Consider the following 15,436-nt stretch of genomic DNA (forward strand, 5'->3'; position numbering starts at 1 on the left):
GCCTGCTATGTATGTGACATTGTCAGCCACAAAACTATATAGGTATGTGGACATTATTATTTACAATAAGTGCACTTTCATTACCTGTGTTTACAAAGTGAATGATAATATTAAAAGTATAAACAGGTCACTTAAAGGCCCCGAGGACAGGTTCTTAATGAGATCCAACAACAACATGAATAAAACTGCCAACAGTTTGAACAGTTTTGATGATTAATTTATGCATATGTATTCATGCATTGTTTTTGTCCTACCTGTCTTCAGCGGTTTGATGTAGCTGGTTTGGAAAGGTCACACGTTTTATGTGCACCAATCAGAGTTGAACAACTTTTGAATCCAAATTTAAGATTCAGTTGTTTCTTGTGTTGCACAAACACAGAGTTCTGATAAAGCACAGCAGCGATCGTGTTAAAAATAATAATGACATTTTGTTGTTGTTGTTGTTGTTTTTTAAATTGGAACTTTTTGTTGTCCATTAAGCCATTAACATTCACTGATATTGAAATGAACAGTGAGTGCCGCCTGCTCATCGACCACAGTCCGGACCAGTGGGTCAGAGGAGACCGGCATCGACGTGGCGTCATTGTCCCGGGGGCCCCAGCATGGGGCAGCGGCTGCACAACACCGCCCCCCAGCGGCCATGCACGGCCACCGCTTCCGCTCCCGTTGGCCTGATGCTGGCGGAATGTGTGAGGCGGGCTCTGTCGGGAGACCCAGGTATTGGGACAACGTCCACGGACTGCGGGTCCTTATCGCTACAGTATTATAACACATCAGCATTACCTGCTGCTGAGCCATTTTGGACAGAGGGGTCGACGGGCAGACTGCGAGGCTCGGCTTCTCTCCCCCTCTCTCTTTCTCTGAAGAAGAAGAAGAAGAAGAAGAAGAAGAAGAAGAACCGTACACGGAAGTTGTTGTTATGGCACCTCTTAGCCAGAAGTTCACAATGAAGACCAGCGTTTTTCTGCTGCTGCTCGCAGCTTCGTTCACCCGTGGACTCGCACAGGGAGACGACGGCGCGGTCGAGGAGCTCCAGGTGGAGACCCTGGTGAGTGGGACACATGCACGACGCTGTCAACACAACAACATCCTCTGCCAAACCATTGCATCGGTGTGATCAGCCTCTCTTCTGACCCTGTAGGTGAAACCCCAAACTTGCCCTGTACTTTCCACAATGGGAGACACGCTGCACATCCACTACACGGTGAGAAGACGAACACGCTGCAACTTACTCAGCGTCAACCACACATTCGACAAAGACGAGAGGAGACGTGAAGGAGCCCGCTGATGGCTAATGCAGTTGTTGTCAATGTGGCACCGTCTGCGTGGACCTGTGTTTGTGCGTTCACACTCTGACGATGAATGTGGATCACGGGCAGGCTCTGGTCGAACACGGCACAGATTGAGGTTTTGGTGTGAGTGGTTCATTTGGTTCAATGTGTTAGCTCAATCATCGCCTCTGCTTCTACTGTGGAGAGATGGGGCGGCGCAACACGTCAGCAGTAACTGCTTTGTGCCTGTGCGTGTGCGTGAGTGTGAGTGTGCAGCTCCACAGCTCCCTCATCCATGGATTGTCACTGCAACCACCGCTTTTCCTCACACATGATCTTAGGGAATTTAAAAACACGGTATTTGTTCATGATGTGGATTTCAGCTGGAAGGCTCAGCAACCAAAATGTGTAGTGACAAGCCTTTTGCTCATTTTGCTCCATGCAATTACAACACACAATATTTGCCTATAGTGCATTGCACTTACAGTGGAGCCACAGAGCTAATCATCTGATTTACTCCTCAAAACGTCTTTAATAAACACGCAAACTTTGTTTCACGAAACCAATTCCTTAAAGATCTGGTTGAAAAGTATCCTTTCTAGTCCACCATAAAAACACATTTAAACATACAATATAATGTTTTAATATTTTGCACGTGTTTCTCAAAAAAGAGCAAGGGCATACAGATGGGTATTTCTGGTATTCCAAGATATCTGGAGAGGAAATACTGTTCCAGATTGATGGATAATTCATCAAGATCTAGGCTAATAGTGCATCTACATATATAATTCAAATTTCATTGTATTCATATATTCCCCTTAAGTTTTCCGCCGAATTAGAATACACACAAATGTTTTTTTACATTATTAAAAGAGTGTGAACACAAAATTGGAAACATACTGAGCCATATGTATGTTGGAGTGTTTCTCATTTAGCTCATCATCTCATGCCTCTCCTTGTATGTTTTCTATGTCCAGGGAAAACTGATGGATGGAAAGGTGATCGACTCATCTCTGTCCCGGGACCCTCTGGTTGTTGAGCTGGGGAAGAGGACAGTTATTGCTGGTAAATAAACAAATAATAGTTTTGTCTAGGTTTGTGTTGCCCAGTCTTTGACTGATTTGGTGACATTCAAAATTCTGCCTGTTGTGAGGGAGGGCAATGTGCTGCCTCTGCTGATTTGACTCTGTGTGTGTGATTTTCTTATCAGGTCTGGAACAAAGCTTGGTTGGTGTGTGTGAAGGGTAAGAAAAAAAAAAAAGATCCATCGGGAACAGAAAGCTGAACGGGAGCTTCAGTCCAAAAAATACCAAAGGGAATGTTTTTGTGATAGAATCTGAAAAAACATAACACAGAAGTCGCTTCCCACGTAACTGTGTTTTGTGTTGGTTGTTCTTTCATTCAGGCAAAAAATCAAAGCCTCCATTCCCTCTCACCTTGCATATGGAAAAAAAGGTTACCCTCCAACTATCCCAGGTGATAAGCACTTATTCATTTGTAAATGTGGTCACAAATATAAAGTGGAATTTTCTAAATAATTTCCTAAAACAGCTGGGCATTGTAACTTTTAGTACATGTTAGTTAAACAGGAGAAAGGAATGTATTTGTGACTTTTTTGATGTTGTTTTTTAAAAATGTAACCTTGATCTGTCCAAGGTGATGCTGCTCTTGAGTTCGAGGTGGAGGTGATTTCTCTAACACAGCAGACGGCGTGGCAGAAAATGGTCAACGACGTGTTCCCTCTCATGTGTTTGGCCCTCGTGCCCACTCTACTTGGCTTGGTGGGACTCTACCTCTACAAAAAGGCCAACGCCCAGAAGCCCGGCAAGAAGAAGGCGAAGGATAAGAAGATTAAGAAGAAATAAGGACAAGGCACAGAACTATTTAATAAATTTTTTAAATTGTATTAATCGCTCTTTGTGTTTATTCAGTATTAATACATGCTTTTAAGGGCTATTGAGTCTTTTCAAAACACAAGTTATCTTGTAAGGTCAGTGTTTACAGTATGTGTTAAGCTATTAACAGCTTCATTACCGCTGACATTTATCAGCACTAACTGAGAAACTGCAAATTCATGAAGGTTTAGAGCATGAAGCCGATGGTTCCTGTGTCCTATTGTGTTAAACCGGAAGGAGCAGCTGCCACAATCCCAATAAATATATTAACTTCCTCACTAAAAGCAGAGAGATTAGACTTAACCATTAACAAAGGAATTTTCAAAAATGGTTAAATTGCACATTACAGGTCTACACATTTTTAAGTGTCTCTGCTCCTTTAGATGGTTGCTCTATGTCAAAAATGTTTTCATCAGTAAAGAATTTTTCCAGAGACGTGATAAAAAAAAATGAAAAGATGTTTCTTGCAGCAACGGGACATTATGTCAAAGTGTCTACAAGTGGCTTTACATGAGCCTCATGTGTTTTTCTTTTAAGAATTTTGTATGAGAATCTGCTGAACAGTATTTTTTGCAAAGGCCTGCCCATTTATGACCAGTCAAAGGACAGAAAAATTCAGAAAGAGAGCCAGCAGCGAATATAGACTGATGTAGGAACTGACTAGTTACTAAAAAGGTAAATTGTTACAAGTCTTTGGTGGTGTTGGTCACATCATCAGGGGGATTTAACTAAATAAGGTCTGCCATCAATCCAACTTTTGCCAGCCAAGTATTTCTAGTACAATTGGAATGATATACAATTCATATAATTGAATGATAATACTGACATTATGTAAATAAATATTTTTTACATCTCGTGGCCAATAAAACCAACAGTACATAGATACATAGATGTCACATTTAAATCACATATTAACACTTGAAGTTACCCATTTTATTTTTAAAGATTAATAAAATAACTGAAGAACATAGGTGTGCTTGTTTCATCACACGGCGTTGCTCCACGCCGCCGCCCCCGATCTGCACATTTGCAGTATAAAATAACTCCGCTCGCTCCGATGACGCCTGGTTAAGATCCCATGCACACTGATATCCCTCCGCGAATAAAAGTTTGTTAATGCTATTTTGCAGATAAAATCGTCTAATTGTTTTTTTTTATTGCAAATGAAAACCAAACATGCACTCTCGTTGATAGTAAAAATAAAACAAGATTTTAATTTGCTTGTCTTTTTGAAATAAATATTTAGAGGGCGGAGCGCGCTGCACTACTTGTCGCGGTGCAACCTCTTCCGGTCCTCTTTCCAGCTTCCCGTGCAACATGGTGAGTGTGTTTCAGTGCGGCCGTTGGGCAAAAACCGAACAAATTGACCTTTTATCCGAAAAGTCACACGATATCGTGTCTTCTTGGCAACTATAAACACACAGACAGTCCGCCCGAGGAGAACCGACGGTTGGATGTTTGTCTGAGTGATTATAAAAAGAGTCTGGGCCTAGTGCTAGCTGTTAGCATGCTAGCCGCTGCGTGCATGTGTTCCTGTGAACGAGTAATGGATGATGCCGCTGCCACAGCGCGGTCGAACATGAGGGGATGTGGCTGAAAATACATCTTCCACGCTGCGATCGTGTTTTTCAGTAGTAACTTTACAACACCCATGAATTCACCGACTGGTTACCGTCGTTTCGATACGTCGTTGTCGACCCATGCTCACCGCCGAGTTCACGTCGCGAGGGTGAACAGGCTGCTGGGCAACATGTCATTGTCTGTAAACGGTGAGAGTGGGTAAATGGAAATGTACAGAACTTAATTGTTAAGAGCGAACTGGTTATTTAACCATATAACTTGAAACTCGGTGAAATTAATTCGGTCTGCACCACGGAAGTGTTTTGTTCCGCGGGCAGGATTAATCACAGTTGCTGTTTTTGTGGGACAATTTTTTACAGCTTCAAGATTTAGTCCAAGCTAATACTTATTCTAGCTCAGTCATTAAAGTAAAAACTAAATTTGCAGAAGTGTCCGTAAACAGCAGATAGTGACAAACCAAGACCTTTGAAGAGTAGACGACATCTTTCACCATTTCCTCACATCGATGGACGAATCCAACTAATGGAAAACATTGATATTAAAAAATTATAAACTATTTGCAGCCCTGCTTGTGTTAATATGTATTATTAGTTGATTATATTCTGCGATGTATGGGAACCATGTTTTAATGGCTTAATTTTAAGGACATGTTTTACTATCAAATTTTGCACAGGCACAATCGGCCATATAATAACGTTTAAACTTCGGTGCTTGATCATTTTTCGGAAGTCATATTTATCACCCACTCTTAATTGTTCTGCCGTAATGTAGCTTGTGCTAACTGTGTCCTGTTCTACAGACTAAGAAGAGGAGGAATAACGGTCGTGCCAAGAAGGGCCGTGGGCACGTGCAGCCCATCCGCTGCACCAACTGTGCCCGCTGTGTCCCCAAGGACAAGGCCATCAAGAAGTTTGTCATCAGGAACATCGTGGAGGCGGCCGCCGTGAGAGACATCTCAGAGGCTAGCGTCTTTGACTGTGAGTTTATTATTTTTGTTCATTCATTTCATACATGAAAAGCTGTCTTAGTGTGTGTGTGGTGTTCTAACCTGGCCTCATCTGTCCACTCTCCAGCCTATGTTCTGCCCAAGCTCTATGTGAAGCTGCACTACTGTGTCAGCTGTGCCATCCACAGTAAGGTGGTGAGGAACCGCTCCTGTGAGGCCAGGAAAGACCGTACACCGCCACCCAGGTTCAGGCCCGCTGTGAGTACAATCCTCCATGGTTACCGACACACACATTTATTGAAGCCACTCAGTCTTACTGTCCTGTGGATAGTGGAATTCATAATAGCAGGGAAAGAACCATTGAAACTTATTTTTATTTAGGTTCAGATCACTTTAAACAATAGTTCCATATGTAAATGCAATATGTACCAGGGCTGACGAACCCAACTTCATAGTAATCAATTTGATGAGTCACTTTTGTTTGAAAGGTAAAAATAATCGCAATGAAGTCGAATGAATCTAAAACTGTCTTGTTTTCTGTTTCACAGGCTGGTGCACCAAGAGCTCCTCCCAAGCCCATGTAAAGGCAGATTTTGAAGATGCTGTTCATCTGAAAAATAAATTGAAAAATCTTTACAAAAATCCTGAAAGTGTGAAGCTCATTATTCGTAACTGACCACGTGTTGTGTAGTTTGTAGGAAAGAGGCCTGTCAAGTATTTTATTTGGAATAGACTCTTACAGTACAAAACTTACAGTAGTTTAAAGTTTAAGATCAAATGCATAATTACATTATGATACATTTGGAAAGGCTGCAGTTACTAAAAGCAATATCAGACCATTACAGGAGGGGAATGTTAAAGAGTAAGACTGAAGGGAGCAAATAGTGCAACAAGGAAAACATTTAAACACAATTACCACAAAACTAGCATTAGTCTCTTTAGTACAGTCTTGAATTGGAGCAGTTTATTTGGTTTTCCACCGAGACGGGGGTTTTCGTGGTGAAGGTTGAGGAGCAAACAGCATTGGTACCACATGCATCAGGTTTAGAAGCACATTAGCACAGTTCTGCCCAGTGTAGCACACAAATACATCAAAGAAGTCCAGACTCACAACTTTGTGAAGGGAACGAGGGCAGTTGGGTAATTAATTTGAACCATCTTTGCGGAACTTAAAAACCATTTACAGGAGATTAGCATAGTCAAGCTTTTCTTTTAATTTGCCATTTTTCTTCTGCATTTGTCACAGTCCAACATAATGGCTCAGGTGTTCAGGGAGCTGTACATTTTTTTTTTTCTCTTAAAGTTGGCTCCTCATCTTTGGCTCCTAGCTGCCAGCATCACCAAAGTTATTCTGGAGGATCTGGTTGTAAAAATGAAAAAAAGGTTCTGGCTAGGGTTTTAGGTGTATTCTACACATGGTGTATAAAAATTTCAAAGAGCCAAAATACTGTGCAGTACTTGCACTGTGGAATTAACAAAGTCAAATTTGCACTTGCATGCTTCAACTGAGCATTTTAAACTATACAATAAAAACAATACCTCAGGCCAAAGGCACAATAGCCAAAATTTACTACATACAATACACCAACTTGAGAACAATCACTATTACATTTTCTTTCTTTCGAGACAAGTTGTTTCCTGAATCAGAATTCACCATCTCCTCAAAGTATTGGAAAACCCAGTTTGTTTTTTATCAATAAGGGTTTAAGATTAGAGTTCAGAATTTCAGCTTTTAATTCCTGGTATTTACATTTAGATGTTAAACACCTTTTGTTTGGATCCACCCATTTTTCAAGTGAGTATAAATTTGATTCTCGTAAACATGTGACGAGGTGCTTTTTCTGTGCAGAGAAGTTGCCTTTTAGACTGATTGTTCAAACATTAAATGGCCATGGGTTTCACCTGTGAAGACATTTGTTGTTAAAAGGGATTCACCAACACGATGGCTGACCAGAGAGCTGTCAGTGGAAGAAAAGCAAGCCAATCTGAAGCTGAGATGCTTTTGTTCACCTAAAATCTGGGCGGTCTGACACAAAAAGGTTCTACTGTATGTTGTTTACATGTTGAACCACTTGGAAATACCAAGAAATAAAAGCTGAAATTCTGAACTCTTTTCATATTCACTCATTTTGATCTTAAAAACAAACTTCTTCAGAGAACAACAAAGACAAAAGGAATCGGATACTTCTTCAGGGGACTTCACATAGTAAAGCAGGGTGTAAGATGTATGTGATCAGTCAAAGCATGTTTGCCCATGTAAACTATGTAACAATTGCAGCAATTTGCATTGATAACTTTGGTGTCAGATCACTTACATTTATGTCACAATAAATCCAGGTTGCAGAAAAGCACAATTCAATATTCTGTGATGTTCAATTGACCTAACAGTCTGTATTCATATATTAAGGCAAGATACTCTGATTTTTAATGAAACTAACTTTGGGCAAAAGCATTTTCACCACCTATTTAGGATTCTGTGATAAAATACCTTGTGAAAAAAATCCACATTGTGCCAACAAGTGACTTTAACATCTACATTGTTTTTCTTACAGAGCAATGAAAATGTTTTTTTTACCTTGTAGCTTCTTCTTAACAAGCCAGTTCATTTAAGTTTTCATTCTGCCACTGTAATAGGGAAAAGTGCAATGTAGAACCACATAAATTATGAGAAAATTATTTTTTTATTCCTCTCCTCAATAAAAAAAACTATTTGGGAGTTTCTGTACATTTACACCACTACTTAAAAATAGGAAAATCCATAAACTTTTCAACCCATTACATGACAGAACCAACCAGTTAGAGCCGAAAGGTGCGGTGGTTTCTGTTTAGCCTGCAAAAGATTCATTGAAACTGAAAAGACTTTTATGAAGTATCAGTTTATATAACTATTAGGGGGACATTTATTTCAATAAGCCATTTTCTGTGCCACATTAAACTTAATGCGATCAAGTCAGCTGATGGTTTTGACAATTGCCAGCATTTTTTTAAGCCTTTTTGAATGAGGTTATTCATAATGAAGCATATGGAGATCGGTCTCCTCTACAAATGTCCTATTCATCAACACAAACTGGTATTAATTTTTTCGTCTAATTCTGTAATGTAGACTTAACAACTTGGCCTGCTGGGCAGTACAATGTTTTGTGCTTTAAGTGAGAAAAGTGAAATATCAATGAGAAGCAGCTGAAACAACTATGTCTGTTGTTTTAACATGTAAACAGCCAGAACCACGAGCCGACTGACACATTTCTCTTGACGTACTTTTTTCATTTCTGAACAATTTTACCAAGACAGGACAACTTCTTGACCAGTGCCCTGGTAACTCTGTAGACTGAAATGTGTTCACAAACAAACCTTTTTCTATTAAACCTGTGAGGTTGGTAGTGCACTGCTTCAGTGCACCCATTCATGTCATAGCAGCATGTGCCAAATGTCATGTACATTTAGTCTTTGATAAATTAGCAGAATTTTTTCTTTGCAGACACTAATAAAGATCAATCCCTGCCATCATCCATAGACTTTACAGTGTCTATGAATGCTTAAATAATTTTGTAACTCATTATCTCTAACATCACCCACAATAATTGTATTATATATAAGACTTGGTAGCTCGCGTTTTTCAGTCTGGTCGAGGTGGGATCAGGGTGACGAAAGGCACAATACAATGAGATAGCAACAACAACAAGGTCATGTTTAAATGTCAAATTAAATGATAAGTATTGGTTTGCAGTTTAATGGTTTGATGAAAGGGACAATTTGGGGGATGTGTAAAGACCCTATAACCTCTTTTGAGTATTCTCCAAAATTGTGGCAGTGATACTTTCCTTTCCTAGAGAGAAAAACAGTCCAACAGTTTTTCTTCAAATTTGAGAGAAATGTGCAGGTCATTAATATATTCTACAAAATATTTTAATATAATCATAGTATTCTGGCAGGTATCAGTGCAACAAAAGCAGTCATAGAAAAGAAGAAAAAATATTTCACACCACCCCAGTCAGCATCCACACAAATAAAGGCCTTCATTTTTCCACTTACTTGTTCAATTGACGTCCATAAACACGGGTCTCTCTCGTCCTCACACACACACACACACACACGCGCACACGTACACACCTGTCAATCCAAAACTCCCATCAAAAACAAAAGTGCATTTCTAAATCATGGACAACTCCTCCAACACACCCATTCAGCTTGGACCTGGTTTTTGAGTTTGGTCTGCACCTGACTTTGCATTTCAAAAAGCGATCCATTGTACATTATCAACCCCAAATTGAAAAACAACTTTGCAGCACATAATGTTTGTTGGGGAATCATTTAAATGAAAATGCTTGTAAAACAAGGTGTTCAAAACTCTACAGATTCAATTGTATGCAAGCCTACTAACTTCACACTCGTTTTAAATGGTTTTTCTGTTAAAGTGCTCAAGAGGGTAAAGTTTTCATGTTATGGACAAAAGTCTGATTTGTCGACTAGAATCTGTGGATCAGGTTTGGAGTTTGGTTTGGAGCAAGGCACATCTGGGGATGTAAAAGTGCGTCAGCTCTACTTTGAATACATTTACTTAAAAGTGCATTTTAAATGGATTTGTTGTGCAACAAAAATAATAAGGATCACTATCATAATTTAGAAACATGCAGATGACGTTTCTATTACTGCTGGTACATACTTACTGTACCAGTGCCTCTTCATATCATCAGTGCCCCTTGAGCTCGTGTGCAGACCAAACCCAGCCAGGTCCTTGTCTCAGTGTAAAAATATCTCTACGTGAAGCATGTTGTTCACCCTTTATCCTCAGTCAAGGAGGTGCTCTCCACGGACGATGTGAGAAGAAAATTCATAGCGGTCCTGGCTACGGTGGCCACAGATGTTACACTCAAAAGGCTGGCGAAAACCGTGGCAACCCATGTGGATGGTAAACATGACATGGTCCAGGAAAAGCACACGGCAGTGCTCGCAACGAAAAGAGCGCACAGCCCGCCCTTCCCCGTCTACAACCCGAAATGCCTCCCTGGAAGTGGAGGAGGGCGCCGTAGGTGAGCTGGGAGTTGCAGCTAGGGCAGTAGGTGGTGGGGCAGAGTTGCCTCCATCCTCTCTTTCCACCTCACTTTCTTTGGCGTGGCTGGGGCTATGTCTGTCTCGACTCCTGTGGTGTGCAATGGGGGGAGGCACTGGGTTATGGTTGTTCGAGTAGAGGAGATGATGGCCATTGTTACTGTGCAGGGTTTGAGTCAGAGCAGTACTGATGCATGGCTCATCTGCCATACTCTCTGTGTCTGTAGAGTCCTGGCAACCATTGCTAGGTGAGGGCGCATGACTACGACCAACGGGCAGGTCTTCATGACCCTCTGCTGCCTCCCTTCCCCCTACACCAGCTCCCAGCCCAGTTCCTGTCCCTGTACAATCCAGCCTCGGACCAAGTGCAACGGTGGTGCGAGAGGAACTGTGGATCCCCCTGAGTTCTTGCAGACATGAGGGATGAGTGGTGGGAAGGTGAAGAGGCCTCAGGGTCTCCGATACCCCTCCTCCATGACCTGCAATGCCTGTGTATTCTCCTCCCAAACTAGTAAAGTGCGGAGCTTCAAGGTCTCCTGTTTGCATCGCCCCATCTTTATCCAAACCAGCACGGAGCTCATAAGGTGCATCTCCAAGGTTGAGTCGTATGTGCTTCTGTCCTGTAATTGACAGAAACAATCTCACGTCATTGTAAAATGGAATTCTGATGAAGATGTCACAGCGGCTAAGAGATTCATATTTGGAGAGCTTGTCCAGATAAATGTCTGCCAGGTTTTTTTGGAATAATTCTGAAAATCCTAATCCTAATTAGTAGTAGTAGTATTTGTCTTTAACAACTTAATTTTAGTTTTTTGTCAGTTAAATGACAGGCGTCTAGTCCTGCAGCTAAAGATGGATCAGACCGTATTAAACCAAATGAAAAATGGTAGTAAGCTGTGACAAATCGTGCATCTTGGATAAAACAAATGTGTATAAAATCCTGAAAGCTGGTGGTTGAATCTTTAGGATAAAAAGATCTGTCCTGGTGCGTGTGGTATTCAATTCAAACACTTGATGCTGCTTCTACGTTTCCTGATTCTATCCACACTGAGACCAAATGCTCACCTACAAATTTTTGTGGTGTGGATCTCTTGCGTTTGGTGATGCTGTTTGCAAGCCGATCAATAAATGCCATCTTGTCTGCAGAGGGTTGCAGGAGAGAGCCTGGTATAAACTCTAGCTCTCTCATCTCCTCTCCTGCACAAAGTACAAACAAACTGTAATGTTATTTTTTGGGTTCTCTTGTTACACAGACAGCATTCATCCCAAACACTGAAGATATATGCTGGTTTTCATTAGTATCTAAACCACTTTTTGGATAAACAGTAAAGGTGACATTAAGTGGGGGATTATCCGGTTAAGGAGGTAGATAACATCTCTGCATTAGATGCTACAACGGATACAGATGTTTGCAACACTATACTGTGATTTAGATTCCTGTCTTACCTTAGAAAATGTGGTTTACCTCTGATATGTAACATCTACGCATTTCATAAAACACATACCTGGATTCTGTGCACTGGATAGCTGCTTTGACTCCAGACTCTGTAAGTAGCTGTGGCAACGCTCACGATGCTCCTCCAGGGTGCTCTGCTGTTTGTAACTACGGCCACAGTAACTGCACTTATACGGCTTCCCTACAGTTGGAGATGACACTGGGGACACAGTGAGAATATAGAATCATTACTGTCCAAACCTATTAAAAGAAACAATTTTCAGTCATCATCAAGATTGAATCTGTCCTACCTGCATGAGTGCGAAGGTGGCCGGTCAATGCATCTCGTCTTCGACAGGCATAGCTGCAGAAGGGACACTTAAAGGGCTTCTCCCCTGAGTGCAGCTTGATGTGTCGGAGTAGGTTACCCTTTTGAGTGAAGGAGGCCCCACACTGATTGCACTGGAATGGCCGCTCACCTGGGGATAGGTTATATCTGTCAACTCAAATACTTTACCTACATATAGAGTGTGTCGCACATTGTTTTACACTTAGATCCATCTGTTAAATTACAATTATCAGTGCAGCAAATCACAACAAAAAAATCCAAAAGAAATCCAATTAAATGCCAAAATCTAAGATTTTTTAAAATATCTGACCATTTTTACTGAACAAAAATAAATGTTTTCTCACAGAAAACATTTTCCAGTCACCTGTATGGCTGCGCTTGTGTACCATGAGAACATTAGGCCCGATGCAGATCATTCCACAGATATCACACTTGAGCTTTCCATTTGGCAGCCGGGTGGCTCCAGCTGGCATGGTTTCTGGATTGGTGAGCTCCCTGTAGCCTCCGGCAGCCTCAGATCCCTGCTCTGACCCTCCCTCTTCTACACGCTCCCCTCTTTCATCTTCCGTACTGCGACCTGGGTCTTCATCGCTGTACAACTCCACTTTAATGGAGTTGGCTAGAGGTGCCAGAGCAAAAATAAAGACTATCTTTAATAAGACTGTTAACTAGCGTGTTACCAGACTTAAAAAATAGTGAGCATAGGTGTACAGATCAATACTTATGTGATTAGAGTTGGGCTGCCTCAGTAACTTAATCTCAAATTGCTATTATCATATGTAAGATGAATAATGAAACAGTTATATATATATATAAATGTACATATTTAAACCATCGTGGAAAAACACAATAAAAGTGAAAAGACGTTCAATTATATAGGGAAATAATAATAATGGGGAAAAACAATTTTTTAAAACATATGAAATATTTGATGAAACACTGTGGGCTTCACACTTATTTTCTCACTGACCACTAAGGGAGCGACTAGGAGAGGTCTCCTTGCTGTTCGGGGTGCTCACTGTTGGACCTCCGAGGGCCCCAGAGAACTCTCGTTCCAATGAAGAGTCTCCACTGGCTGCGACGATAAATAAAAGCACACAAGCAACGTCTGTCACTCGAACAACATGTCAACCTTTGAGGGCAAGTAAATTTTCCAATTCAATAGACCAGACCTACCTGATATATAAGACCGGCCATTGCAGTCATCACCATCCATACTAGTTCAAGCAGAATACTGAAATGACAGCTATGTCAGAGGGTGAGATCAAACTGAATTATCTCTCACACAAATTCCTTCAAACATAACTGAACATGATCATATCTGTGTAAACTCATCATGCAGTAGTAACTGTTATAGGTGCAGTTTAAGATCATGTTATCAAATGAAAAGCCCTGGTTCACATCGATAACTTCCATTGCCCAAAAACACACAAAACATCAACAGTTAGCTTGAATGTTAGCAAACTACCGTTAACTTGTCGGCGCAGTTTACCCAAGGCCGTGGATCTCGAGATTAACTCTCCAACAATAAATGAGCGGAAGATAAACCGATGCTATTTAACTAGTTGTATTCAATATACCAGCAAATAGTTAACTAGCAGCTAAGATAGCGCCAACTTTAACCTTAACAGCGACATAACAGCTGATTGACTCTGTAACAATTAGGATGACTCATGACAACACTGAGAAAATACACAAGTGGTGAGCTAATCTAACATCTGACTCATCCGAGGCGAACTGGTCTGAAATCCAGTTGGTAAAACAGAAAGGGAGCTTTAATACATGGTGGCGATGAGGCAAAGTTTACGGGTCGGCCTAGGTGGCTAACATTAGCTTACTCGCATGTGATGGAAATTACCGTTAGCCAAGTTAGCTCAACTCAACACCAGCTGTCTGCCATCCTTGACAGCTCATTAAAAAGCGCGGAGCAAAGTAACAGCTACGTAATATGGACAATGACACAAGGTTGATAACACTAACTTGCGGCGACCTCACACAAATCTGACCGCCCTCGGCCTGGGCGAGCTTAGCTAGCTAGCACCACTTCCAATGTTTCCTAAACCGTTGCTATGGTACCCACCACCACCCGGAGTGCTATGGCTAACCAGCTAATGTTAGCTCGCTAGCTAGCTTGTTCTCCCTCGAAGCCCTGAGGCTCAGCTAACAGCTCAACACGGCGGAGACAGGCGACTACACGGGTAGATTATACGGTTTGACCGGTTCTCTCGGTAACTGCAGCATTACCTGTTCCTGTCAGGGCCGTTTCAATTAGGTTGTTCCGTATTTTCATCTGCCTAATTATAACGGCAGCATCTCCCGGCAGCATTTACCTCCGGCTCCAAACAATTTCCGGTGACATCCCGGCCGGGCAGCGAACGCGCTTTACTGGAGCTGCAAATCGACACAAAAACTAAAATAAAACCATAAGCACACATTGGTTGCCAGAAGAGACTTAGCAGTAACTGTGTGCTTTGATTATTGATGATTGTATGCAGCTCTCTTCTTCCACCCCATACTTTGTATGGTTAAGTCCTGCAGTTGTCGCCCTAATGTAGCCACTCCTTATCTGTCATTCACTTCATCACGTCCCATCACATCTTTTATCCAGCTATTTCATTATGTCATGATATCAACAATTATATAGACTCAAATCCTTTTAATTGTATCGGATTGTTAGAATTTCAACCATATTATTATTATTATCTATTATTGTCTTATTACCGACTTATCTCGAAATCTTGAAACTTTTTAAATGCATCTGCAGGGGGTACGAGTGGTTCACATGGAAGTTTGTCGGCTCCCCAAACCCAAAACACCTATGCTAAATGAAACATGAGGATGGGAATTCACTATAGCGACTCCCCCCGAGAGCAGCTGAATGAAAACAATAACATAAGTTTGTCTATAAAA

At 41.3% G+C, this 15,436-nt stretch overlaps 3 protein-coding genes across 7 annotated transcripts; 2 read left to right on the top strand and 1 right to left on the bottom strand.

Annotated features, from left to right (window-relative positions):
* The first annotated feature begins 661 nt into the window (after positions 1-661).
* Positions 662-3,177, top strand: fkbp11 (FKBP prolyl isomerase 11). The gene is made up of 6 exons (XM_035632105.2): positions 662-1,048; positions 1,142-1,204; positions 2,249-2,336; positions 2,482-2,515; positions 2,677-2,747; positions 2,928-3,177. The coding sequence occupies exons 1-6, from the start codon at positions 920-922 to the stop codon at positions 3,134-3,136; spliced, it is 594 nt and encodes a 197-aa protein (XP_035487998.1). The 5' UTR covers positions 662-919; the 3' UTR covers positions 3,137-3,177.
* Positions 3,178-5,531: 2,354 nt separating this feature from the next.
* On the top strand, positions 5,532-6,337 carry LOC118308917 (40S ribosomal protein S26; the record flags this gene model as incomplete). The annotated part of the gene is made up of 3 exons (XM_035630379.2): positions 5,532-5,724; positions 5,821-5,951; positions 6,242-6,337. Coding segments are annotated over 3 exons (360 nt in total), but the record flags the coding sequence as incomplete, so codon positions are not given.
* Positions 6,338-6,398: 61 nt separating this feature from the next.
* LOC118308943 (zinc finger protein Eos-like) lies at positions 6,399-15,079 on the bottom strand. Of its 5 annotated transcripts, none has more exons than XM_035630435.2 (8): positions 14,771-15,079; positions 13,703-13,760; positions 13,497-13,601; positions 12,891-13,145; positions 12,489-12,656; positions 12,248-12,397; positions 11,808-11,939; positions 6,399-11,362 (listed from the first exon to the last, which is right to left on the bottom strand). In XM_035630435.2, the coding sequence occupies exons 2-8, from the start codon at positions 13,740-13,742 to the stop codon at positions 10,482-10,484; spliced, it is 1,731 nt and encodes a 576-aa protein (XP_035486328.1). In that variant the 5' UTR covers positions 13,743-13,760; positions 14,771-15,079; the 3' UTR covers positions 6,399-10,481. The 5 variants fall into 5 exon arrangements, with proteins under 5 accessions (XP_035486328.1, XP_035486327.1, XP_035486330.1 ...); XM_035630434.2 differs by having other exon boundaries at positions 13,703-13,772; XM_035630437.2 differs by lacking the exon at positions 14,771-15,079 and adding an exon at positions 14,385-14,756.
* Positions 15,080-15,436: the final 357 nt, after the last annotated feature.

This window comes from Scophthalmus maximus, chromosome 6, assembly GCF_022379125.1.
Source record: "Scophthalmus maximus strain ysfricsl-2021 chromosome 6, ASM2237912v1, whole genome shotgun sequence".
In the NCBI taxonomy this organism is placed as follows: Eukaryota; Metazoa; Chordata; class Actinopteri; order Pleuronectiformes; family Scophthalmidae; genus Scophthalmus; species Scophthalmus maximus.

Excerpts from the sequence above, each read along its gene's own strand:
- fkbp11 (XM_035632105.2), top strand. The coding sequence starts at position 920 with ATGGCACCTCTTAGCCAGAAGTTCACAATGAAGACCAGCGTTTTTCTG. Across the intron at positions 1,049-1,141 it reads AGCTCCAGGTGGAGACCCTG|GTGAAACCCCAAACTTGCCC; the intron begins GTGAGTGGGACA and ends CTGACCCTGTAG. Across the intron at positions 1,205-2,248 it reads CGCTGCACATCCACTACACG|GGAAAACTGATGGATGGAAA; the intron begins GTGAGAAGACGA and ends TTCTATGTCCAG.
- LOC118308943 (XM_035630435.2), bottom strand. The coding sequence starts at position 13,742 with ATGGATGGTGATGACTGCAATGGCCGGTCTTATATATCAG. Across the intron at positions 11,940-12,247 it reads ATCCAGTGCACAGAATCCAG|GAGAGGAGATGAGAGAGCTA; the intron begins GTATGTGTTTTA and ends TACTTTGTGCAG. Across the intron at positions 11,363-11,807 it reads CACACCACAAAAATTTGTAG|GACAGAAGCACATACGACTC; the intron begins GTGAGCATTTGG and ends TGTCAATTACAG.